A 26,158-nucleotide genomic window follows, 5' to 3' on the forward strand; every position below is an offset into this window, starting at 1 on the left:
TGAGTCTGACAAACCTAAAAACAGGAGAATCCCAAAAGAGCCAAGTACCATTCACTGAAAAGTGAAGGACCAACAGGGAACAGCAGTAGGAACTGAGTGCAAGACTGACTGTACTGTGTGGCACAGTCTGGAAGGGCTAAAGCAGTCTAGACCCTATGAACTCTCAAAAATAACCGGGACAATCCTACAATGAGGAGAAACTGTTGGGAATAGAATCTAAAGTGAGAAAAACAAGGATGATGGCAGCAAAGGAAAGGGAAGGTCTCCATAAAAATGAGGGAAGGGGATAGAACAAAGGGATCTCATCAGAACGATGCCATATTTTTAACACTTCATGAAAACAACAGAAGATGGAACTGCAGAGCTGTGAAGAAAGAAATGTTGTCCTTCCCAATCCCTTCAAAAAGTTCAGGAAAACTAATTTCCTGTAAAAAGAAAAGAATCACTATTGAATCCCAAACAATGTTATTATGAGAAAAAAAAAAAAGAATAAAGTGCAGAATAATACTCCTAAAACAAACCAGAAAGAAGAATCTCTGGATTAAAGGACACCAGCACAACTGAGGTTAGGATAGCAATTTAGAGAACAGGGGGATCAGTGAAGGTTTACACACTAAACGCCAAGACATTATACGATCCACACCCCCCTTCCCACTCTCTTCCCCCACTTAGCTCTATGAACCTGTCTGCCAGGTTTATAACCTCCAGGAGAAGACCAGAGATTCCTCTCTAGGAATCTGACAAGACCAAGACAAAGACCTAAAGACACTGACAACAAATTTTCCCCATCCAGATCACCTTTCAGAGGAGGTCTCAGTCAATACACAGAGCTCCCAGTCAGCCTTTTAGTATCCATCTCTGGGTAATGAATGATCACCACACAGCTGAGGAAGGCATTTAAAATAAGAGGCCAAAACAACCAAAGAGAAAAAAAAAAAAATTGGAGGGAAGAGCAACTATGCAGGAAAATTAGATTTTGAGGGAAAAAATATATATAATGTATATGATATAATTTATACATTATTTATATACCCATCTATCCTCAAAGTAGTAAGATATTTCATCAACAAAACAAGAACACACGCTCTACAGAAAAATTAAACAAACAATAGAAAGGACTCTCCGGCATTAAAAATGGTAGAAATGAAAAACTCAATGAAAGGGTTGGAAGATAAAGCTGAGGAAAACTCCCAGAAAATAAAGTATGGTACAGAAAGATGAAACATAGAAAAAGAAAACTAGATGATCAGTCCAGGAGATCCAATATGTGAATAAGGGATGTTAACAGAAAAAGGAAGCATATGGGGAGTGCGGGGGGTGGGAGTGAATCAAAGAAATAATTCAAGTAAACTTCTGTGAATTGAAAAACATAAGTTTCCAAACTGAGAAGGGATAGTGAAAGTCAAAAACAATGGATGAAACGAACACACAAAGGCACATCATCATGAAATTTCAAAATTCTGGGGACAAAGAGAATATCCTAAAATCTTCCAGAGAGAAAGATGAGGAATCAGAATGGCTTCAGACTTCTCAACATGAGCTTTGAAACTTGGGGAAAAAAAATAAAGCAATGTCTTCAAGGATTTAGGGTAAAATAATTTCCAACTATTACCAAAGGTAGACTTTTCCTAAATTGCATTAAGGCAGAAAAGTAATTCATAGTACACTTGGTCTACTTAGTCGTAACAATGACACTAATGACCTAAACAAAATTTTGTTGTGATTGTGTCGGGATGACAGGGATCGACAAAAGGGTGTGTGCATATGTTGGAGGTAGGACAGGTGGGAGGAGAAAAAGAGCTAAATTTTCATCTTAAAATAAGGAATTCAGTAGATAAACCCTCAAATCTAAAAATCAAGAATTAGCACTATAAGCATGCAATATAGGGTCATGAAGGTAAATGTCAAAAGAAACATCTAAAAGCTAAAAGTGGTGCTTTAAGAGAAAGAGAAATGGGGGAGTCTATTTTTTATAATCAGCCTTGTAATACTATGACTTTTAAAAGTATGTGCACTGGGGGGCTTCCCTGGTGGCGCAGCGGTTGGGAGTCTGCCTGCCGATGCAGGGGACACGGGTTCGTGCCCCAGTCCGGGAGGATCCCACATGCCGCGGAGCGGCTGGGCCCGTGAGCCACAACTGCTGAACCTGCGCGTCTGGAGCCTGTGCTCCGCAACAAGAGAGGCCGCGATAATGAGAGGCCCGCGCACCGCGATGAAGAGTGGCCCCCGCTTGCCACGACTAGAGAAGGCCCTTGCACAGAAACGAAGACCCAACACAGCCATAAATAGATAAATAAATTAATTAATTTAAAAAAAAAAAAGTATGTGCACTGGAACTTTGATAAAAATAAAGTAAGTTTTACAAATGGGACCTAATGAAACTTAAAAGCTTTTGCACAGCAAAGGAAACCATAAACAAGATGAAAAGACAACCCTCAGAATGGGAGAAAATATTTGCAAACAAAGCAACTGACAAAGGATTAATCTCCAAAACATACAAGCAACTCATGTGGCTCAATATCAAGAAAACAAACAACCCAATCCAAAAATGGGCAGAAGACCTAAATAGACATTTCTCCAAAGAAGATATACAGATTGCCAGCAAACACATGAAAGAATGCTCAACATCATTAATCATTAGAGAAGTGCAAATCAAAACTACAATGAGATATCATCTCGCACCGGTCAGAATGGTCATCATCAAAAAATCTACAAACAATAAATGCTGGGGAGGGTGTGGAGAAAAGGGAACCCTCTTGCACTGTTGGTGGGAATGTAAATTGATACAGCCACTATGGAGAACAGTGTGGAAGTTCCTTTAAAAACTAAAAATAGAACTACCATACGACCCAGCAATCCCACTACTGGGCATATACCCTGAGAAAACCATAATTCAAAAAGAGTCATGTACCAAAATGTTCATTGCAGCTCTACTGACAATAGCCAGGACATGGAAGCAACCTAAGTGTCCATCGACAGATGAGTGGATAAAGAAGATGTGGCACATATATACAATGGAATATTAGTCAGCCATAAAAAGAAACCAAATTGAGTTATATGTAGTGAGGTGGATGGACCTAAAGTCTGTCATACAGAGTGAAATAAGTCAGAAAGAGAAAAACAAATACCGTATGCTAACACATACATATGGAATCTAAAAAAAAAAAGTGGTTCTGAAGAACCTAGGAGCAGGACAGGAATAAAGATGCAGACGTAGAGAATGGACTTGAGGACACAGGGAGGGGGAAGGTAAGCTGGGACGAAGTGAGAGAGTGGCATGGACTTATATATACTACCAAATGTAAAATAGATAGCTAGTGGGAAGCAGCCGCATAGCACAGGGAGATCAGCTCTGTGCTTTGTGACCACCTAGAGGGGTGGGATAGGGAGGGTGGGAGGGAGGGAGATGCAAGAGGGAAGAGATATGGGGACATATGTATATGTATAACTGATTCACTTTGTTATAAAGCAGAAACTAACACAGCATTATAAAGCAATTATACTCCAATAAAGATGTTAAAAAATAAAAAAAAATAAAGTAAGTTTTTAAAGAATGTACACACACACAAGTGCTTCCTCATGGAGGGGTTGGAGCTGCAGCAGACGCAGCCCTGGGCAGCCCCTTCTCTGCCACCTCCTTCTCTTCCTGAGGGCTCCCCACTCCTCTTGCCCTCCAACGCTACCCAGATAACACTGAAGAAAACCTCTGTGCATAAATATTTCTCCATACTTGATTATTTTCTTAAGATAGGAATAAAAATGATCAGTCAAAAGTCACGTGGCTAACAGGGTCTTGGTGCTCCAGCCAGGTGTCAGGCCTGTGCCTCTGAGGTGGGAGAGCTGAGCTCAGGACATCGGTCCACCAGAGACCTCCCGGCTCCACGTAATATCAAATGGCAAAAGCTCTCCCAGAGATCTCCATCTCAACACTAAGACCCAGCTCCACTCAATGACCAGCAAGCTACAAAAACCTAGCAAGACAGGAACACAACCCCACCCATTAGCAGAGAGGCTGCCTAAAATCATAATACGGTGACAGACACCCCAAAACACACCACCGGACGTGGTCCTGCCCACCAGAAAGACAAGATCCAGCCTCATCCACCAGAACACAGGCACCAGTCCCCTCCACAAGGAAGCCTACACAACCCACTGAACCAACCTTAGCCACTGGGGACAGACACCAAAAACAACAGGAACTACGAACCTGCAGCCTGCGAAAAGGAGACCCCAAACACAGTAAGTTAAGCAAAATAAGAAGACAGAGAAACACACAGCAGATGAAGGAGCAAGGTAAAAACCCACCAGACCAAACAAATGAAGGGGAAATAGGCAGTCTACCTGAAAAAGAATTCAGAATAATGATAGTAAAGATGATCCAAAATCTTGGAAATAGAATGGATACAATACAAGAAATGTTTAACAAGGACCTAGAAGAACTAAAGAGCAAACAGACAATAATGAACAACACAATAAATGAAATTAAAAATTCTCTAGAAGGAATCAATAGCAGAATAACTGAGGCAGAAGAACGGATAAGTGACCTGGAAGATAAAATAGTGGAAATAACTACTGCAGAGCAGAATAAAGAAAAAAGAATGAAAAGAATTGAGGACAGTCTCAGAGACCTGTGGGACAACATTAAACGCACCAACATTCGAATTACAGGGGACCCAGAAGAAGAAGAGAAAAAGAAAGGGACTGAGAAAATATTTGAAGAGATTATAGCTGAAAACTTCCCTAGTATGGGAAAGGAAATAGTCAAGTCCAGGAAGCGCAGAGAGTCCCATACAGGATAAATCCAAGGAGAAATATGCCAAGACACATATTAATCAAACTATCAAAAATTAAATACAAAGAAAAAAATATTAAAAGCAGCAAGGGAAAAACAACAAATAACATACAAGGGAATCCCCATAAGGTTAACAGCTAATCTTTCAGCAGAAACTCTGCAAGCCAGAAGAGACTGGCAGGACATATTTAAAGTGATGAAAGGGAAAAACCTACAGCCAAGATTACTCTACCCAGCAAGGATCTCCTTCAGATTCAACAGAGAAATTAAAACCTTTACAGACAAGCAAAAGCTAAGAGAATTCAGCACCACAAAACCAGCTTTACAACAAACGCTAAAGGAACTTCTCTAGGCAGGAAAAATAAGAGAAGGAAAAGACCTACAATAACAAACCCAAAACAATTAAGAAAATGGTAACAGGAACATACATATTGATAATTACCTTAAATATAAATGGATTAAATGCTCCAACCAAAAGACACAGACTGGCTGAATGGATACAAAAACAAGACCCGTATATATGCTGTCTACAAGAGACCCACTTCAGACCTAGGGACACATACAGACTGAAAGTGAGGGAAAAAGATATTCCATGCAAATGGAAATCAAAATAAAGCTGGAGTAGCAGTTCTCATATCAGACAAAATAGACCTTAAAATAAAGACTATTACAAGAGACAAAGAAGGACACTACATAATGATCAAGGGATCAATCCAAGAAGAAGATATAACAATTGTAAATATTTATGCACCCAACATAGGAGCACCTCAGTACATAAGGCAAATACTAGCAGTCATAAAAGGGGAAATCGACAGTAATACAATCATAGTACGGGACTTTAACACCCCACTTTCACCAATGGATAGATCATCCAAAGTGAAAATAAATAAGGAAACACAAGCTTTAAATGATACATTAAACAAGATGGACTTAACCAATATTTATAGGACATTCCATCCAAAAACAACAGAATACACTTTCTTCTTAAGTGCTCATGGAACATTCTCCAAGATAGATCATATCTTGGGTCACAAATCAAGCCTTGGTAAATTTAAGAAAATTGAAATTGTATCAATATCTTTTCCAACCACAACACTATGAGACTAGATATCAATTACAGGAAAAAATCTGTAAGAAATACAAACACACGGAGGCTAAACAATACACTACTTAATAATCAACAGATCACCGAGGAAATCAAAAAATACCTAGAAACAAATGACTATGAAAACATGATTACCCAAAACCTATGGGATGCAGCAAAAGCAGTTCTAAGAGGGAAGTTTACAGCAATACAATCCTACCTCAAGAAACAAGAAATATCTCAATAAACAACCTAACCTTACACCTAAAGCAATTCGAGAAAGAAGAACAAAAAAGCCCCAAAGTTAGCAGAAGGAAAGAAATCATAAAGATCAGATCAGAAATAAATGAAAAAGAAATGAAGAAAACAATAGCAAAGATCAATAAAACTCAAAGCTGGTTCTTTGAGAAGATACACAAAATTGATAAACCATTAGCCAGACTCATTGAGAAAAAAAGAGAGAAGACTCAAATCAACAGAATTAGAAATGAAAACGGAGAAGTAACAACTGACACTGCAGAAATACAAAGGATCATGAGAGATTACTACAAGCAACTATATGTCAATAGAATGGACAACCTGGAAGAAATGGACAAATTCTTAGAAAAGCACAACCTTCTGAGACCGAACCAGGAAGAAACAGAAAATATAAACAGACCAATCACAAACACTGAAATTGAAACTGTGATTAAAAATCTTCCAACAAACAAAAGCCCAGGACCAGATGGCTTCACAAGCAAATTCTATCAAACATTTAGAGAAGAGCTAACACCTATCCTTCTCAAACTCTTCCAAAATATAGCAGAGGGAGGAACACTCCCAAACTCATTCTATGAGGCCACCATCACCCTGATACCAAAACCAGACAAAGATGTCATAAAAAAAAGAAAACTACAGGCCAATATCATTGATGAACATAGATGCAAAAATCCTCAACAAAATGCTAGCACACAGAATCCAACAGCACATTAAAAGGATCATACACCATGATCAAGTGGGGTTTATCCCAGGAATACGAGGATTCTTCAATATACGCATATCAATCAGTGTGATAAACCATATTAACAAATTGAAGGAGAAAAACCATATGATCATCTCAATAGATGCAGAAAAAGGTTTCAACAAAATTCAACACCCATTTATGATTAAAAACCCTCCAGAAGGTAGGCATAGAGGGAACTTACCTCAACATAATAAAGGCCATATATGACAAACCCACAGCCAACATTGTTCTCAATGGTGAAAAACTGAAACCATTTCCACTAAGATCAGGACCAAGACAAGGTTGTCCACTCTCACCACTATTATTCAACATAGTTTTGGAAGTTTTAGCCACAGCAATCAGAGAAGAAAAAGAAATAAAAGGAATACAAATCAGAAAAGAAGAAGTAAAGCTGTCACTGTTTGCAGATGACATGATACTATACATAGAGAATCCTAAAGATGCTACCAGAAAACTACTAGAGCTAATCAATGAATTTGGTAAAGTTGCAGGATACAAAATTAATGCACAGAAATCTCTTGCATTCCTATACACTAATGATGAAAAATCTGCAAGTGAAATTAAGGAAACACTCCCATTTACCACTGCAACAAAATGAATAAAATACCTAGGAATAAACCTACCAAAGGAGACAAAAGACCTGTATGCAGAAAACTATAAGACACTGATGAAAGAAATTAAAGATGATACAAACAGATGGAGAGATATACCATGTTCCTGTATTGGAAGAATCAATGTTGTGAAAATGACTATACTACCCAAAGCAATCTACAGATTCAATGCTATCCCTATCAAACTACCAATGGCATTTTTCACAGAACTAGAACAAAACATTTCACAATTTGTATGGAAACACAAAAGACCACGAATAGCCAAAGCAATCTTGAGAAAGAAAAATGGAGCTGGAGGAATCAGGCTCACAGACTTCAGACTATACTACAAAGCTACAGTAATCAATACAGTATGGTACTGGCACAAAAACAGAAATACAGATCATGGAACAGGATAGAAAGTCCAGAGATAAACCCACGCACCTATAAAGGAGGCAAAAATATACAATGGAGAAAAGATAGCCTCTTCAATAAGTGGTGCTGGGAAAACAGGACAGCTACATGTAAAAGAATGAAATTAGAACACTCCCTAACACCATACACAAAAATAAACTCAAAATGGATTAAAGACCTAAATGTAAAGCCAAACACTATAAAACCCTTAGAGGAAAACATAGGAAGAACATTCTATGACATAAATCACAGCAAGATCCTTTTTGACCCACCTCCGAGAGAAATGGAAATAAAAACAAAAATAGTGAGATGTGACAGGGTAAGAGAGTGTCATGGACATATATACACTACCAAATGTAAAATAGATAACTAGTGGGAAGCAGCCGCACAGCACAGGGAGATCAGCTCGGTGCTTTGTGACCACCTAGAGGGGTGGGATGGGGAGGGTGGGAGGGAGGGAGATGCAAGCGGGAAGAGAAATGGGAACATATTGTATATGTATAACTGATTCACTTTGTTATAAAGCAGAAGCTAACACACCATTGTAAGGCAATGATACTTCAATAAAGATGTTTAAAAAAAAAAAAACAAAACAAAAATAAACAAATGGGACCTAGTGAAACTTAAAAGCTTTTGCACAGCAAAGGAAACCATAAACAAGACGAAAAGACAACCCTCAGAATGGGAGAAAATACTTGCAAACGAAGCAACTGACAAAGGATTAATCTCCAAAATTTACAAGCAGCTCATGCAGCTCAATATCAAAAAAACAAACAACCCAATCCAAAATTGAGCAGAAGACCTAAACAGACATTTCTCCAAAGAAGATATACAGATTGCCAACAAACACATGAAAGGATGCTCAACATCACCAATCATTAGAGAAATGCAAGCCAAAACTACAATGAGGCATCACTTCACACCGGTCAGAATGGCCATCATCAAAAAATCTACAAACAATAAATGCTGGAGAGGGTGTGGAGAAAAGGGAACCCTCTTGCACTGTTGGTGGGAATGTAAATTGATACAGCCACTATGGAGAACAGTATGGAGGTTCTTTAAAAAACTAAAAATAGAATTACCAAAAGACCCAGCAATCCCACTACGGGGTATATACCCTGAAAAAACCATAATTCAAAAAGAGTCATGTACCACAATGTCACTGCAGCTCTATTTACAACAGCCAGGACATGGAAGCAACCTAAGTGTCCATCGACAGATGAATGGATAAAGAAGATGTGGCACATATATACAATGGAATATTACTCAGCCATAAAAAGAAACCAAATTGAGTTATTTGTAGTGAGGTGGATGGACCTAAAGTCTGTCATACAGAGTGAAGTAAGTCAGAAAGAGAAAAACAAATACCGTATACTAACACATACATATGGAATCTAAAAAAAAAATGGTTCTGAAGAACCTAGGGGCAGGACAGGAATAAAGATGCAGACGTAGAGAATGGACTTGAGGACACGGGGAGGGGGAAGGGTAAGCGGGAATGAAGTGAGAGAGTGGCATGGACTTATATATACTACCAAATGTAAAATAGATAGCTAGTGGGAAGCAGCCACATAGCACAGGGAGATCAGCTCGGTGCTTTGTGAACAACTAGAGGGCTGGGATAGGGAGAGTGGGAGGGAGACGCAAGACAGAGGAGATATGGGGATGTATGTATATGTATAACTGATTCACTTTGTTATAAAGCAGAAACTAACACACCATTGTAAAGGAATTATACTCCAATAAAGATGTTAAAAAAAATAAAAGAACATACAGTAGGCTTAAGGCCTCTAGATCCACAATCCTTCGTTATGGTAAACTATTCTTTTTTCACAGGATTTTATCCCTGTAATAAACATCTTACGCTTAAAGGAAAGAATGAAATTATTTCAATCAGATTTTACTACTGTAAAGAAAAATAGAAATTACATAAATGTGGCAAAAAGTATATTTATTGATTCAAATCCAAGTACCAAGGCAGGTGGGAGAATTCAAATGAATGCTTGATTTTCAAAATAAACAATCTCCCAGTAGAGGGTTCTGAGTCAAACTGCGTGCCTCACTCACAGAAAAATATGGGTTACATTTATGCCCATGTGCATAATCTAAAGGGAAGCCCAAAATAATCTGATCTGAAAGTTTAAAATACATATCAGATTTGAGGCATAATCAAAGTGTTCCTTCATTAGAGTCAGCATTATGTATGTTAGAGGTTCAACCTCCCTCTCACCTGAACTGCAGAGTCATCAGAGCTTGAGATAAGAGTCTTTGCATCAGCTGTGAACTGCATGTGCCGTACAGTGTTCTTGTGCCCAATCCTGGATCGGAAGATTCTGTTGTTTAGGAGTTCTAAAATCTTCAAAGTAAAAAACCAGAGAAAATTAATACAAAGAAATTCAGCAACACCCAGGCATTACAACCCCAAAATATTAAATCGAAACTAGACTACAGAAGGGTATAGAATTTCCATCTCAAGTGCTTTCAGTTTAACTAAAGAGACACAAATGAATGGCACAAATACAGACATGCACATCTATGCACACACACACATACACACCCTAAAATAAAACATTCACTGGAATGACCAGATGGCAGTAGGAACCAGTGGTCCTTCTGAGTATTCAACTACCCAATTCATCAAACAAGTAGCAGTCTGAGCTCAGCCTCCAAAAAGAAAATGACATTTAAGATGGATGAGAAGGAAGAAAGAAAAAAATCCTGGATGAGAGACAAGGCAAGCTCTTTATAAAACAACACAGAGACAATGCAAGATAAAGGATGATGAGGGAGACAGGTAAAGGAAAAGAGGATACGAGCAGGCTGGGAGGCAGTACACTGAGGAGACTTGAAAGGGCTAAAGATTAATATGCCAAATACAGAGAATAAGAAAGTAGAAAAGAACTCAAAAAATAACAACTACATCAAAAAGGCTTTCAAATAAACTCACACTAATAAGTAAATATGTACTAAGTAAGCACTAGGGATGTAATGTACAACACGATAAATATAATTAACACTGCTGTACACTCTACATGAAAGTTATTAAGAGAGTAAATCCTAAGTGTTCTCATCAAAAGGAAAAATATTTTTCTATTTCTTTGATTTTGTGTCTACGTGAGATGGTGGATGTTCACTAAACTTACTGTGATAACCATTTCATGATGTAAGTCAAATAATTACGCTGTATACCTTAAACTTATACAGTGCTGTATGTCAATTATATCTCAATAAAGCTGAAAGGTAAAACAAAACTCCTCTTTGTGGGGCAATACGGACTGGAGAATATTTGTGTAGTTCCTTACGACAATGAATCCAAAGTAAAATAAATGTGGCTAGTGGCATAATTAACAAATTAAGAAACAATTCCAAAAAGCTCAGGTGAGAAAAGGAGTCAAAATTCTTTGAAAAACTATTATGTACCTAGAGAAAATGTGCTTTTGTGATGAATTTCACTTGTGATGAAATCACTTTTTTCCAAAATGATTTTTATTATACTGTCTTTTTTTCCTTACAAGCTGATTTTATTTTTATTTATTTGATCTTACTTGATAAATTAAGGATTTCAGGTGGTAAACTGGTGTACTTCTAATACCAAACGTAGAACAGTGAGGATTGGTGAAATAGGTAAACATAAGGCACCTGCACTGATATTCCCGATGAACCTGATCAGAACCAACATGGAAACAACTTACACCCCTAAACGGCCAAGTTTCTAAGAAGAGAAAAAATGCTCTTTGCACAGTTAGCTAAATCTCTGAGAGTGTCTGATATATTTGGAGAACGGCAACACAACTGGGCAGAGAATAAGGAACACAAAAAGACAAAAAGTATGAGAAAGAATAGTAAAAGCAATATGAAAAATATACAACTAATAGGATTGTAAGATTATTTTTAATCTAACAGAGGAATGACTAATTATCATAGAAAGATTTATTTCATATATAAGTCTACAATGCCAGGTGTATCCTTAATTTTAAATAAAAACTATACTGCACGGACTGCCTCTGCAGAAGAGAACTGAGTACCCGAATGGCTCCATCCTCGCCTCCAAATGCAAGGTACTGAAGGTGGGGACTTAAGCAACAGCAACTCACTTGAGCTTCAGTCAGATACTCAATCTGACCTGTGTTTCCATTAATGAGCTGATGAAAAATAAGTCACAATCAGGTATTAGACTGTAAGAGCAGTTTTTGTTCTTTAGAACAGAGACTTCGACTGAAAAATTAAAATGAATATAACCAACAAGAGCTCCCAGGGGAACAACAAAACCCTATTCTATTCTCAGCAGCTGCATTTAGCACTTCACACTTCCATTTCATTTCACTTTTGTGGTTCATATACATTTTCGTAAAATAAAACAAGCTTTAAAGGGTTTAAAAAGCAGCTGCTGTGCCCACCACCTGAGACACATCTGTCTGATTTGCAATCCCACAGCTAGCTCCACACTCTGTTTCCCATTTCTTCACAAAGCCCATTTTAATAGGGCTATCGTTTATTAAAATACACTTCCCTGATATTTTTCAAGGGGTTTGGTGAAACAGGACTGAGACAGACATTACATAAAAAGACAAATTAAAATTAAAATGGGTCAGTCTGTCAGTCTGTCTCAAGCTCTTGCTACATCTCACAACTTCCATGTGCGTGCTCCCTCTACTTCTCTCTCCTCTCCTCTATTCCATTTCTCTCTTCACTCTAGTTCCATTCCACTACCTCATCTCATTCTCTCACATGTTCTTGCTCCCTGTCTTCCAGTTACTAACAGGAGAGGAATGAGGTAAGCAAGGTATCACCTTGTTTAATTCTAAATACTAGCATATCTGAGCCTCAGCTCAAGACCCACATATTTATAAAACTGATACCTACTGAGCATCTGTTAGATACTATACAATTATGCATGATCAAGTCCAAAAACAAACAAGAAAAATTTTTAATTGAGAGTTCAATCAAAACACTTTTTCCAACTATTTTCTAAAAAATACTCACTTGCAGACGTTTTATATCATCAACTGCAAGAACCATCACTTCATTTTCTTGAAACACAACATCTATTTCTTGCTTTAATGCTATAGCAGAGTTCTTACATACTTTCTTTGTCTTCCAGAGCTGATTAAGAAATTAAAATACTAAAGTAAGATAACTGCATTCTCTGAAATAATGCAAAGACAAGTCTTAGTCTTAAAAACAATATACAATCATACTTCACTCTCCAAATGCCTATAATGCTAGAAAATTTTCAATTAGATTATAATTCAACAATAGAAATTTATTAATTACATAGTATAGGAAGAAGCAGTTATTATTAAGAGTAATGAATGCTAGAATCAAAATGCCTTAGTATGAATTCTAGTTCTACTGAAAGTTGTGACTTTGGGCAGATTACTTAACCTGGTGCTGCTCAAAGATAAGGACCTCCTGCTGTTTCTCACTGTCTGATACCAAGATAAGGAGCAAATCAGCTATATCACTAAACACACTGTTAACAGTATGCTTATGATACAGTTGATTATTTTAAACAAGACTTTCTTGATGAAGGAAGTGGTGCATTGATTTACATTCTGGCTCAAGCTTATTGAGACTGGCACTTTAAACAGCACTGACTTAACCTTTCTGTGACTGTTTCCTCAGCTGCAAAAAGGATTGCTATGAGAATTAACAAATTAACACAGGCACAGTACTTTGCCCAATGTCTGGCATACAGTAAATACTAAACAAATTTTAGCTAAACACAAATTTGTACAAAACACTGTATTAGATGCTACAGGGACAAACCAGGGTCTCCGGCCTCAAAGAGCTTATAATTTAAGATGTGTGAACAAGTCTGAGGGGCAGTGAAACATTAGTGGTTAAGAGTTTTAAAATAACTCTGTGCTGGGAGATCAGCTCCGTGCTTTGTGACCACCTAGAGGGGTGGGATAGGGAGGGTGGGAGGGAGACACGAGAGGGAGGCGATATGGGGATATATGTATACATATAGCTGATTCACTTTGTTATACAGCAGAAACTAACACACCATTGTAAAGCAATTATACTCCAATAAAGATGTTAAAAAAAAAATAACTCTGTGCTTAAATTCAAGGCACAATTTGATAAGTACCATAAGAAAATGACACACAGTCACATAGCATTAAAGGAGAAAGACATTCCCCCAAATGGAATACTAGGAAAGGCTTCACTGAAAGCTTGAGGGGACTTGTAGGGCTATTAGGATTTCAACAAGGAGAGATACAGAGAAGTAGGTTATTCCAAACATAAGAAAACACATAGGGCTCCCCTGGTGGTGCAGTGGTTGGGAATCCACCTGCCGATGCAGGGAACATGGGTTGGAGCCCTGGTCCGGGAGGATCCCACATGCCGCAGAGCAACTAGGCCCATGCGCCACAGCTGCTGAGCCTGCGCTCTGGAGCTCGCAAGCCACAGCTCCTGAAGCCCAAGCACCTGGAGCCCATGCTCTGCAACAAGAGAAGCCACTGTAATGAGAAGCACGTGCACTGCAAGGAAGAGCAGCCCCCGCTCACCGCAACTAGAGAAAGCCCCTGCACAGCAACAAAGACTCAACGCCGCTAAAAATAAATAAATTTTTTTAAATACCTTTAAAAAAAAAAAGAAAATACATAAGCAAAAGTACAGAAGCAGGGAAGTACAGGGTGTTTGGGGAAATGTGAGCAATTCAGTGTAGGTTACCTGTAGAAATAAAACAGAAGACAGACTGGTACAGAATAGGCTGTACTGTAGAGAAGTTTAATGGTAGACTTTGGAGTACGTATTTGTTGGGTTGGCCAAAAGGTTCATTCAGTTTTTTCCGTAAGATGGCTCTAGTAGCACTTAGTTATCTTTAACTTCATTTGAAACAATTTTGTTAGACTATATGTGACAGCTGCCATATCAGCATGCATTAAAAAAAAAAATACTTATCAAAATTGGTGAATTTTTCTGTAGCCATTTTAATACTGAAGATGGAAGAAAAAAGCAACATTTTGGGCATATTATGCTTTATTATTTCAAGAAAGGTAAAAACGCAACCGAGGGCTTCCCTGGTGGTGCAGTGGTTGAGAATCTACCTGCCAATGCAGGGGACACAGGTTCGAGCCCTTGTCCGGGAAGATCCCACATGCCGCAGAGCAACTAAGCCCGTGCACCACAACTACTGAACCTGTGCTCTAGAGCCCGCGAGCCACAACTACTGAGCCCGCATGCTGCAACTACTGAAGCCCGCGTGCCTGGAGTCCGTGCTCCACAACAAGAGAAGCCACCACAATGAGAAGCCCGTGCACCACAAAGAAGAGTAGCCCCCACTCGCTGCAATTAGAGAAAGCCCATGCACAGCAACGAAGACCCAACACAGCCAAAAATAAATAAATAAATAAATAAAATTTATTAATAAAAAAAAAGAACTCAAACGAAACGCAAAAGAAAAGATTTGTGCAGTGTATGGAGAAGGTGCTGTGACAGACCAAACATATCAAAAATGGTTTGCGAAGTTTCATGTTGGAGATTTCTTGCTGGATGATGCTCCACGGTCGGTCGGGTAGACCAGTTGATGTTGATAACGATCAAATCGAGATAGTAATTGACAACAATCAATGTTATATCATGCGGGAGATAGTCGACATACTCAAAATATCCAAATCAAGCGTTGAAAATCACCTGCACCAGCTTGAATATGTTCACTGCTTTAATGTTTGGGTTCCACATAAGTAAAAAAAACCTTCTTGATCATATTTCCACATGCAATTCTCTATTGAAACGTAACGAAAACGTTCCATTTGGGACGAAGTGATAGAGTAGCATTGACATATATACACTACCAAATGTAAAATAGGTAGCTAGTGGGAAGCAGCTGCATTGTACGGGGAGATCAGCTCTGTGCTTTGTGACCACCTAGAGCGGTGGGATAGGGAGGGTGGGAGTGAGACACAAGAGGGAGGGGATATGGGGATATATGTATACGTATAGCTGATTCACTTTGTTATACAGCAGAAACTAACACAACATTGTAAAGCAATTATACTCCAATAAAGATGTTAATTAATTAATTAAACAAATTGTGACAGGCAATGAAAAGCGGATACTGTACAATAACGTGAAACGGAAGAGATCGTGGGGCAAATGAAATGAACTGCCAACAACCACACCAAAGGCTGGTCTTCATCCAAAGAAGGTGATGTTGTGTATATGGTGGGATTGGAAGGGAGTTCTCTATTATGAGCTCCTTCCAGAAAACGAAACAATTAATTCCAAGAATTACTGCTCCCAATTAGACCAAATCAAAGCAGCACTCAACGAAAAGCGTCCAGACTTAGTCAACAGAAAACGCATTATCTTCCATCAGGATAATGCAAGATCACATGTTTCTTTGATGACCAGGCAAAAACTGTTACAGCTTGGCTGGGAAGTTCTGATTCATCTGCCATATTCACCAGATGTTGCACCTTCGGATTTCCATTTACTTAGATCTTTACAAAATTCTCTTAATGGAAAAAATTTCAATTCCCTGGAAGACTGTAAAAGGCACCTGGAACAGTTCTCTGCTCAAAAAGATAAAAAATTTTGGGAAGACGCAATTATGAAGTTGCCTGAAAAAATGGCAGAAGGTAGTGGAACGGAAGGGTGAATAAGTTGTTCAACAAAGTTCTTGGTGAAAATGAAAAATGTGTCTTATTTTTACTTAAAAATCGAAGGCACTTTTTGGCCAACCCAATACTTTGGTAGACAAGGGAGCTACTATCTGTTTTTGAGCAAAAATGACATGACTGGGGGCTTCCCTGGCAGTCCAGGGGTTAAGACTCTGCGCTTCCACTGCAGGGGGCACGGGTTCGATCCCTGGTTAGGGAACTAAGATCCTGCAAGCCACTTGGCCAAAAAAAAAAAGAAAAGAAAATTACATGACTGTATTGTACATGAGGAATATACCTTGCAAGCAGCATGTAAAAAACCAAGAAAGAAAAGACTTGTAGCAGAGGCTAATACAAGAAAGGCAACAGCTAATGAGCACCTAAACTTGAAATGGAAAAGTAGAAATAAATGATAGAAAATGGAAAGGTATCAATAGAATCCATTAGAATTGGCAAGTAATTGGATGTGGGAATTCAAGGTAATGGAAAGAGTCAAGTTACTCTGAGGACTCAAATGTAATATATTTAAATTAACCAAAATACAGTTTAATCATTGGACCTGTCTAGCACCTGGACCATGGTAACACTCAGTGAACATGTACTGAATGAATGAGACTGCTATAGTCCACATAATAGCTCTTTTCAAGGATAAATATGAAACCAGCAGTTTCCTGTTTTACTTCCCTCAATACTGCCCATCAATTTCTTAATTGGTAGGAGATTTAGCTTACCATCATTAAATGTCTAAAATGAAAATCTCAATATATCTCACCCTGATTGTCTGGTCATCAGAAGACGTCAAAAATGATGATCCATCAGGAGAAAACATCACACAATGGACCCAACTTAAATGTCCTCTGCAATCAGCTACTTTTAAACATGAGTCCATATTCCACACCTACAGAATAAACACAACAAATAGGAAATCACATTCATAAGCATTTTGAATATATCAAGAATATTAAAAATAGCAAGAATGATCCAGCAATTCCACTTCCATGAATATAGCCCAAAAATACACTAGCAAAAATACAAAATAACTTGTGTGGATTATTCACTGCATTGTTATTTTTAACAGCAAAAAACTGGAAACAACTCAAATGACCATCAATAGGGAACTAACTGAATAAACTGCATTAATCACAAAATGGGATAATACGCAATCTTAAGAAAGTAATGAGAAAAACACCCTGATAATGACTAGTCTCTGGAATATGTTGTTTACACCAAAAAAGCAAAGAATGGTATATACATTTCTGCAGAAGAGTATATATGTTTCTCTCTCTCTCTCTCTCTCTCTATATATATATATGCAAGCTATACTAAATGAGATTAAAAAACAAATATGTGAATCTAGAGATGGATACAGATGTGATATATATATATAGATGGATATATAAGGCTATATATTATACATACAGATATCTGTTTATACATGTAAAAAGAAACATTAGGATGTTAAGACAAAAACGGTTACCTTCAGAAGGTAGGGAGGGAGAGTGGCAGGGAAGGGATAGGGATGAAAGTCAGACTTCCCTGAATAAAATTTATTATAAAGCTTTGATTTGGAGTCATACAAACATTTTATCCATTTTTTAAAAAATCAATCTAAAAAAATAATAGGATGAACATAAGTGGCTTCCATATTTTATTTTCCACTGTCATCTAATCCTCATTTCAAATGACTGCAAAACCCTGAAACAAATGAATGTGCTAATTGTACATGTATGTACTTCTCCTGTTATTCATGCTTATTACAAATTGTCAATGTCTATCACTAGCCCGGCTGTATTTTGTCCTGAGTTCTGCTGCAAATTACTCAATATATTCCAGTCTAATGAAGTACCATATGTGCCTGAGTTCCTCTCATTACATTCTGAATTACAGACCTACTTTATTATTTCAGAACTAGCATGGACAAAACAAGTACTTCATCACATGCCCAGCAGTTTTCAATCAGTGAGTTCTATGGTTACCAATTCGTTATGTGAAATTTTCTCTGCCTTATCTCTGGAGCCCAATCTGGGACATACAGAGCTAAAGGCCAGAAATGAAAGTGGTTCCACAACTGAAAAATCTCCCTTGAAAATCCTTCTTTCTCTTCCCTTCTTGCTCTCTCTCATCATTTCTTTGTCACTCACAGCCTCCAAAACTAAGTCCCTATATTTCAAGAAGAAAGACAATGTTTCCAGGAGATTTTTAAGAATAGCAAGGGGTAAGGGTTTTAGAAGTGACAGGAAAGGCCAAAAGAAGGGTTGCTCCTCCACTCCTCCTAAAATCCAGGCAAAACCCAGGAAGGGGAAATTTCCAACCACGCCTACCTTGAGGATCTATGGGTAAGGTGCGAGATCTCCTAGTAGCTCTGAATCTTTCGACTCAAGGCCTCTGCTGAAGAGAACACTGCCCACAGCACCTACTCTTTCCCATTGCTGCAAACAGGACTGGAGCTCGTTCACACTCACTGCCTCTGCTTCCAATGGGTAGATTCACAGGGAAGTTCTTCAGTGTTAGTTGCACTGCTGTACTCAGAATGAGGAGGAGCTTACAGAGCTTATCCACTCACTCTCATCTTATCTGTATCTCCATGCTGAAGGGCTATAGCTCAGCCACTCTCCAGCCATACCTTCATGTATACGGCAAGGTTGGCGAACTCACTAAAAAATCACTGAAACAGGCTCAGAACACTGAAGAAGTGCTTGCCATAGTCAAGCTTCCTTTGAAGGTAGCCTGTGAACCAAATGAATTTCCCTATTTTCCAAATAAAGGCCCATACCCATCTTCTTGGACTGTAATCACAAGGGGCTTCAAATTACTTGGTGGTAAGATAAACTCAAGGAATGAGTAGTAACAAAGCTTGGAAAAACTAATCCATCTATGGAGAAAAAATATCAGGGAATTCACTGCTTTTGAAAAAATTAATATAGCAACTCACTGGGTAGAATTCTTCTAGGTATAGACACTGAGTATTAAATCCATCAGGTTAAGGGCAAAATTATAAATATAAACAAGAAATCATTTTATTCATTAGTGCTTAGCAATGAAAATTCTAGGTTAACCAATTCTAATTTTAACTTCCATCTTACCTTTCTCAATGATCTAAGAAATGTGAACTGGACTCACTTCTCATCGTTTCTTTTACAGAAGAGTCTGTGCCCATATTTCAGAGATGCCATGTTTCTGCCTAGGAAACCAATGGTCATGCCATTGTTTCCCCAGACCTTGGCACATACTGACTGTTCGATAAATGCCTGGTGAATGATGTTGTCTGTCATTCTCTGTTTACTGTCAAACCAATTCTTCAATCACTGCTAAAGTATTAAAGCTGTCAATGTGGCTTACTATCCTAAAGCTAAAAGTCATTATGCTATGAAGAAAACACTCTATAATTTCTCAAGCAAACATCCTCAGCAGTTAATGGTTTAAGCAACCCATTCTTTGTCATCTTTGTACCTCTGAAGACCCAGACTTCACAGAGTAAATTCAACTACTCACCTCCACGCAGTACTGGGGCAAAGCCACCACTGCCAAATGGTTATGGGGGGAGAAGTCACAGTACTGGACAGTGCTATGATGGCCTGTGTGGATTTCTGCCAACAGGCCACTGGTGTGAATGTCAAACAGCTGTCAACATAAAATAGAGAGATATCTATAAAAGTAAAATATGTTAAAAGATAAGCTATACCCAAAGTGAATCTAAATTTATTTCTAAAAGAATACCCTCCCATTTCAAACATAGAGTATAAGTCCTAAAAAAATACTACAATTACTGATAATTGGCATAATTATTAACTCATTAAAAAGATATAAATATACATATACTTTTTAAATACTGCTCATCCTGAAACATGTTTCCTATAAAGGAAAACTTATCACAGATGATCATGCTAGCCTAGAGAGAAATAAAACCTTTGTGAATACATGAATGGACTAGCCAAATTAATATACAGAACAGTTCTCCCTAATGTTCGTTTATTCAAAAGAGAAAATGCCTACTCATAAATGAAGATGATCAAAATAATATAGGGCAGAGGCTTACTGAAATGAAATTAGTTCAATCATTTCTATTTCTCTTCAGAGCCCAAAGTACTCCATTATCAATCATTTTCCCATTTTTGAACCAAAAAAGGCTATTTTTGAGTAATTCAAACTTCATTTCAATTTTTGCAAGATGTTTAAATGCTGAATATACTCTTCCAAAGTTTTTGCCAAATGATAAAAACGTTTATACCAATATACAGTATAACGATTTAAGGCCAAGCCATAGTCTTCAGGAAGGAAAAAAAAAGTTTCCAGTGGAAGCCATGAAAATGTTTTGTGAATGCATAGCCCTGGGAGCACACATAGATGGTAAGCAGCATGGCATCAGGGGCCAACAATAAATGACAGGAAATCATACTTAAAATGCTTCCCAGGACAAGTTGTTCTTAAAAATTAGTGGCTGAGAGACATAGAGGAAACTTGGCAAGTATGGAATAGGCAGCTGTCCCAATTATTGGGTAGCAAAAAGAAAAGACCTAATAATAGGAGTGGGCTAATAACACAAGAGAGTTGGAAAGAAATAGAGGAAAAGAATAGAGAGACCAAAGAGTAAGAACTGGAATCTACATGTAGTTAAGGGTAATCTTAGGGTAGCTTTATTTTAGCATGGTAAAATAAAGAGCTGGCCTATAGATTTTTAAAACAGGAAAGCATTTCACACAATATAAAATTATTTTCCTCTCTCACTGGACAGATAACTTTAAACATTCAAATTTGGCTCAACACCATTAGTCTTTAGGGGAATGCAAACCAAACCATAATGAGATGCCACCTTACACCTAATATGACAGTTATAATTTTTAATAATGGAAATAAGCAAGTGTTGGCAGGATGTAAAGAAACTGGAATCCTTGTACACTACTAGTGGGAACAGAAAATGGTATAGCCACTATGGAAAGGTCTGGTGGTTCCTCAAAAAGCCCAGTATAAAATTACCATACGACCCAGAAATTCTACTCCTAGGTATATACACAGAAGAACTGAAAGCAGGGACTCAAACAGATACCTCTACACCAGTTCTTGTGGCGTTATTCACAATAGCCAAAAGGTGAAAACAACCCAACAACAGATGAATGGATAAACAAAATACAGTATATCCGTATAAGATTATTACTAAGCCATAAAAAGAAACGAAGTTCTAACACATGCTACAACATGATGAACCTTGAAAATGTTATGCTAAATGAAATGAGCCAGACCCAAAAGGACCAATATTGTACGACTCCACTTATATGAAATATCTAGAAAAGGCAAATTCATAGTTTAGATTAGAGGTACCAGGGGCTGAAGAGAGAGAATAGGGAGTTACCGCTTACTGGTTACAGTGTTTCTGTTTGGGACAATGAAAAAGTTTTGGAAAAGTGATATCTGCACAAGATTGTGAATGTAATTAATGCCACTGAATTGTGTACTTTTAAATGGTTAAAATGGCAAATTTTACAAATCTTCACATCTTGTAAATGTAGTGGTTCCCTTCTGTTCTTACAGACTTTAACATACTTAAAGACAAAAGGAGATATTTTTCTTTGGTTTCCTGCTAAAGGGGTAAAAACCTATAAGCAACCAAGATCCAAGGGTCATAACTACTAGATCAATAATAATAATATAAATGGCCCCTCAGTTTTTATACAACTATATGTATATATATATTTTTTTTTTTTAGATTTATTTTATTTATTTATTTATTTTTGGCTGCACTGGGTCTTGGTTGCTGTGTGCAGGCTTTCTCTAGTTGCGGTGCGCAGGCTTCTCATTGTGATGGCTTCTCTTGTTGCGGAGCATGGGCTCTAGGTGTGCAGGCTTCAGTAGTTGTGGCACACAGGCTTCAGTAGTTGTGGCTCACGGGCTCTAGAGCACAGGCTCAGTAGTTGTGGCACACGGGCTTAGTTGCTCTGCAGCATGTGGGATCTTCCTGGACCAGGGCTCAAACCTGTGTCCCCTGCGTTGGCAGGTGGATTCTTAACCACTGCACCACCAGGGAAGGCCCCAACTATATGTATATTTCAACTGTGTTCTTTAAAACTGTAATCTCTTGCGTGGGGAAATAGGGAGAGGTTGATAAAAGGATACAAACTTTTAGTTATAAGATAAATAAGGTCTGAGGATCTAATGTATAACATGGTGACTATAGTTGATAACACTGCATAGTATAAGAGAGTAGAACTTAAATATTTTCAACAAAAAAAAAAAAGAAAGAAAAAGAAAAAAAGGCAAATACGTGAGCTGACACGTGTTAATTGGCTCGATGGGAGGAATCTCTTCACAGTATACGTTTATCAAATCATCACGTTATACACTTAAAATATTTTATAATATGTCGATTATACCTCAATAAAGCTTAAAATAAAATAGAATAAACTTGTAATATCTCTTATTTAAGTCTTTAAAATTACCATCAGAATGGAACGGCCCTGAGCCCTAAATCAGAAGACCTGGCTCTCCAAATCACAGTGTAACTGTGGATACATTATTTGGCTGCTCTGAACCTCAGCTGCCTCGTTATTATCATAGGGCTATTGCAATCTGCTGTGCCCTTTGGATATTTATATCAAAAGAAATTATATGTAAGAGCACTCTGAATACTACAAATGTGAACTATCACTTGAATTGAATAAAGAAGAAACATTTCCTTGCCATTTACCTTTCTTTGCATATCTTCCTTATTTACTTCACAGAAATTTCACAAACTTCTTCAGTTGTTGATAAGTATTTCTCTCAGTCACCAAATCATAAAATTTTATGGCTAAGAAGTAACTTCAAAAATCACCTAAACCAATGTATTTCAAATGGGGGAAAGGGGGGAGAGTAATGCAGAAAGCATTCCATCCATATTTTAGATAAATTTGAGAAACACTGGTTAAACAACATAAATTGTTTCTTTATTGTAGGATTCCGGAGTCCTTAAATATGTTTGTACACACTGAAGTACCTCTAATAGCGGAAAGTAATACATAATATTTCCCAAACCCGTGACCATGGAGACCTTTCCTCACAAGGCCTACGGACATTCCCTGAAGCATAGTTCTGAGAACTACGGGAGCTTAGAGCATCTGCCCAAAATTGTTCAGCTATACTTTATATCAATAAACAGTGTTAAAATGCAAAAATCAATTAGATGTTTCAATTTTCTTTAAATTAGACTAAATTTGGCTTTTTAAAATACTGGTACTTACAAAGACTTTATTTTTTGCTGCCACCATTATCCTAGCACCATCAGCAGACCATGAACAGCATTTCACTATCACTTCCATATCCTCTTGAGGCTCCTCTGAATTTAGGAAGAACTGCTTCACATTAATGCTCTTCCTCTCATTTGCTGATTTCACATCCCAAAGCTTCAAATTACAAAAATAAAAAAACGTTTGTTTGTTTTGATCTCAAATCACACCTCTAGAATTCCACCTGGCCTAAATGTCACGCAAATTATTCAGTTCACCTAATGACTTATTTTTAATTATGCATAACTTTTCATAAGGCTTGTAAATCAAGTATTCCAGGTTCATTCAGCACCTTCCTAAAAAGAAAACACTTAAGAGCACTGCCCAAAATGCAGAATGTAAAACTACACAAAATGTTAAAAGAGCCTTGCATGGTGTGGAGGAGGCTAAAGATTAGGTGTTGACAGCAAGAATGAGCGTGGAAGAAAGAAGAGACTCACGACTTGCCACGGCTGCCCTCTGCTGGGCCAGGCGTGAGGTTTGCTTCACATGCGCAGCACGGACACTACACACAGGACCCAGCCCAAGCTGAATTATAACCTAGCAGAACACCAGAGACATAAGGAAGTCCCTGAAAATAGAAAACAAAAATATGCTGAAAGGAAGCAAGCCACCTGGTGTGCTCGGTGGGGTCAGACAGGGCTCTAACACAACTGGATCCTGAGGAATGGGATACAAAAGACCAAGCCTCACTCGCTAACAGAGCCACCTGAGCAGCCCAAATGACAAAGGCCTTCAAGAAGATCCATCTTCACTCCCCTGGGCCTTGAGCAGTGTCCCAGTTTCACAGAATGATAATGGCTGCCATACACAGACCAAGGGTTAGCCAAGGAAAAGGATTTAAAAAAAAAAAAAAAGCTGCTTCTCAGGCTTTAACTCAGCTTCCAAAGCACAGCTCCCAGGGTAAAACCCGATTTGACTAGCCAGGCACACGTTTAAATCTCTCTTGAGTTTAAAGATTATATACACTAGAAATACAGCCAAAACCGAAACCTTTCCCCTTGCAATAACTATAGGTAAACTGGATGAACCAAAAGAGACATCTAAAGTAGTTAGCCCTCCTTGACACTGAAGAGAGAAAATCTGAACATCAGTGCCAGAAGCTTCAGTCACATCAGTCAGATTATTTGAGAAATCACACTCTGTTTCCCTCTTAATACGAAAAACAAAGCAATCATTGCCTGGATTTAAGAAAGAAAAAGAAAACTAACACAACGCAATTTCACTACATCTATCTAAACTACATCTTCTGCATGTGGACCTGACCTTAGCCACTATCCAAGGAGTGATGAAATTCCACATATTGAGGCACCAAGTAAATACCAGCATTTCATTTTGAGCAAGTCACTGCACTGTATCCAAGGCCCATGTGCACCCTGGTCCTTGTGTGGTTCAAATGGCAATTTTTAAATAAAACTCACATTTTGAAACAGTTTACCATCAAGGCCTGAAAAATACATGCTTATCAACATGATATGCTATAAAACACTTAGAAGATTACAGAGCCATTTAGGACAGGAAATAATTTTATGGTTCTTCATCCTCTCAGAAAATAAAAGCTTTACAAGACTTTGACCTTGAAATGCTGCTATCCAGCATCATTTTGCAAGACCTCTGCTTAGTAAACATCACTGCATCAGTGCGAACCAGCCAACGATACTATTGGCTTAACAGTAAAAGCTGCCACAAACACGGCAGTTCTTACCAAGAGTGCAGCAATGTCTGTCCCCTGCTGTTAGTGCTCTACAATCACATTCTGATACTCACACCTGAAATCAAAGTCCTGTCCCTGAAGACTTTTAAATTGTTTTTCTTTTGAGTTTTGAGAAGTCTTAATTCAATTCAATTTGAAGTCTTAATTCAATTTGAAGGGACACGGAAAAGGTTTATCATCTTGAACACATTTATTAACCACTATGCTAGTCACTTTGAGATGATATAAGTGAATCAGATATAGACACTGCTCTCAAGGAGTTTATAGGCCAGTAAAGGAGGTAAGACAAGCATATAAATGACTCTAACACAAGATACGCCAGATGTGTCATTTGAGAGGAGAAGATACAGCACAGTGGGAATGCTTTACCAAAGTCATAGGCTTGAGGAAACACTTTTTGCAGAGGGGGCCACCTCACTCTCCTCCCTGAAGATCAGCCTACTTTACACCAACTTAAGAGGGACACTTTACACTAACTTAAGATGGACTTACGATGGATTTCAATACCAAAAAATACCAGAGTCTAGGCTAAGGGGTCAGCATAAGCTAAAGTACTAAATGGAAAAGCACAGACAATGAAAAGGGAGAACAAGTGCAGTCTGGGTGCCGCAGCAGGAGCCTGCACACTCCCCCACAGAGCCCCTGCCTGCTCTGAGCCCCCTCCGCATACTTGTACCATTTTCATGGTTTGTC

The 26,158-nt window shown here is 38.1% G+C and overlaps 1 protein-coding gene across 7 annotated transcripts in view; it reads right to left on the bottom strand.

Moving 5' to 3' along the window:
* The window catches only part of APAF1 (apoptotic peptidase activating factor 1), a 91,297-nt gene that overhangs the window by 15,845 nt on the left and 49,294 nt on the right, over positions 1 to 26,158 (bottom strand). For all 7 annotated transcript variants that reach the window (XM_057556191.1, XM_057556193.1, XM_057556192.1 and 4 more), the window contains exons 17-22: positions 23,707 to 23,868; positions 19,988 to 20,116; positions 17,268 to 17,393; positions 12,867 to 12,986; positions 11,909 to 12,025; positions 10,114 to 10,239 (exon numbers count right to left, since the gene is read on the bottom strand). In XM_057556191.1, the coding sequence (XP_057412174.1) occupies positions 10,114 to 10,239; positions 11,909 to 12,025; positions 12,867 to 12,986; positions 17,268 to 17,393; positions 19,988 to 20,116; positions 23,707 to 23,868 (780 nt within the window). The remainder of the gene's footprint in view (positions 1 to 10,113; positions 10,240 to 11,908; positions 12,026 to 12,866; positions 12,987 to 17,267; positions 17,394 to 19,987; positions 20,117 to 23,706; positions 23,869 to 26,158) is intronic.

This window comes from Balaenoptera acutorostrata, chromosome 11 (genome assembly GCF_949987535.1).
Source record: "Balaenoptera acutorostrata chromosome 11, mBalAcu1.1, whole genome shotgun sequence".
In the NCBI taxonomy this organism is placed as follows: domain Eukaryota; kingdom Metazoa; phylum Chordata; class Mammalia; order Artiodactyla; family Balaenopteridae; genus Balaenoptera; species Balaenoptera acutorostrata.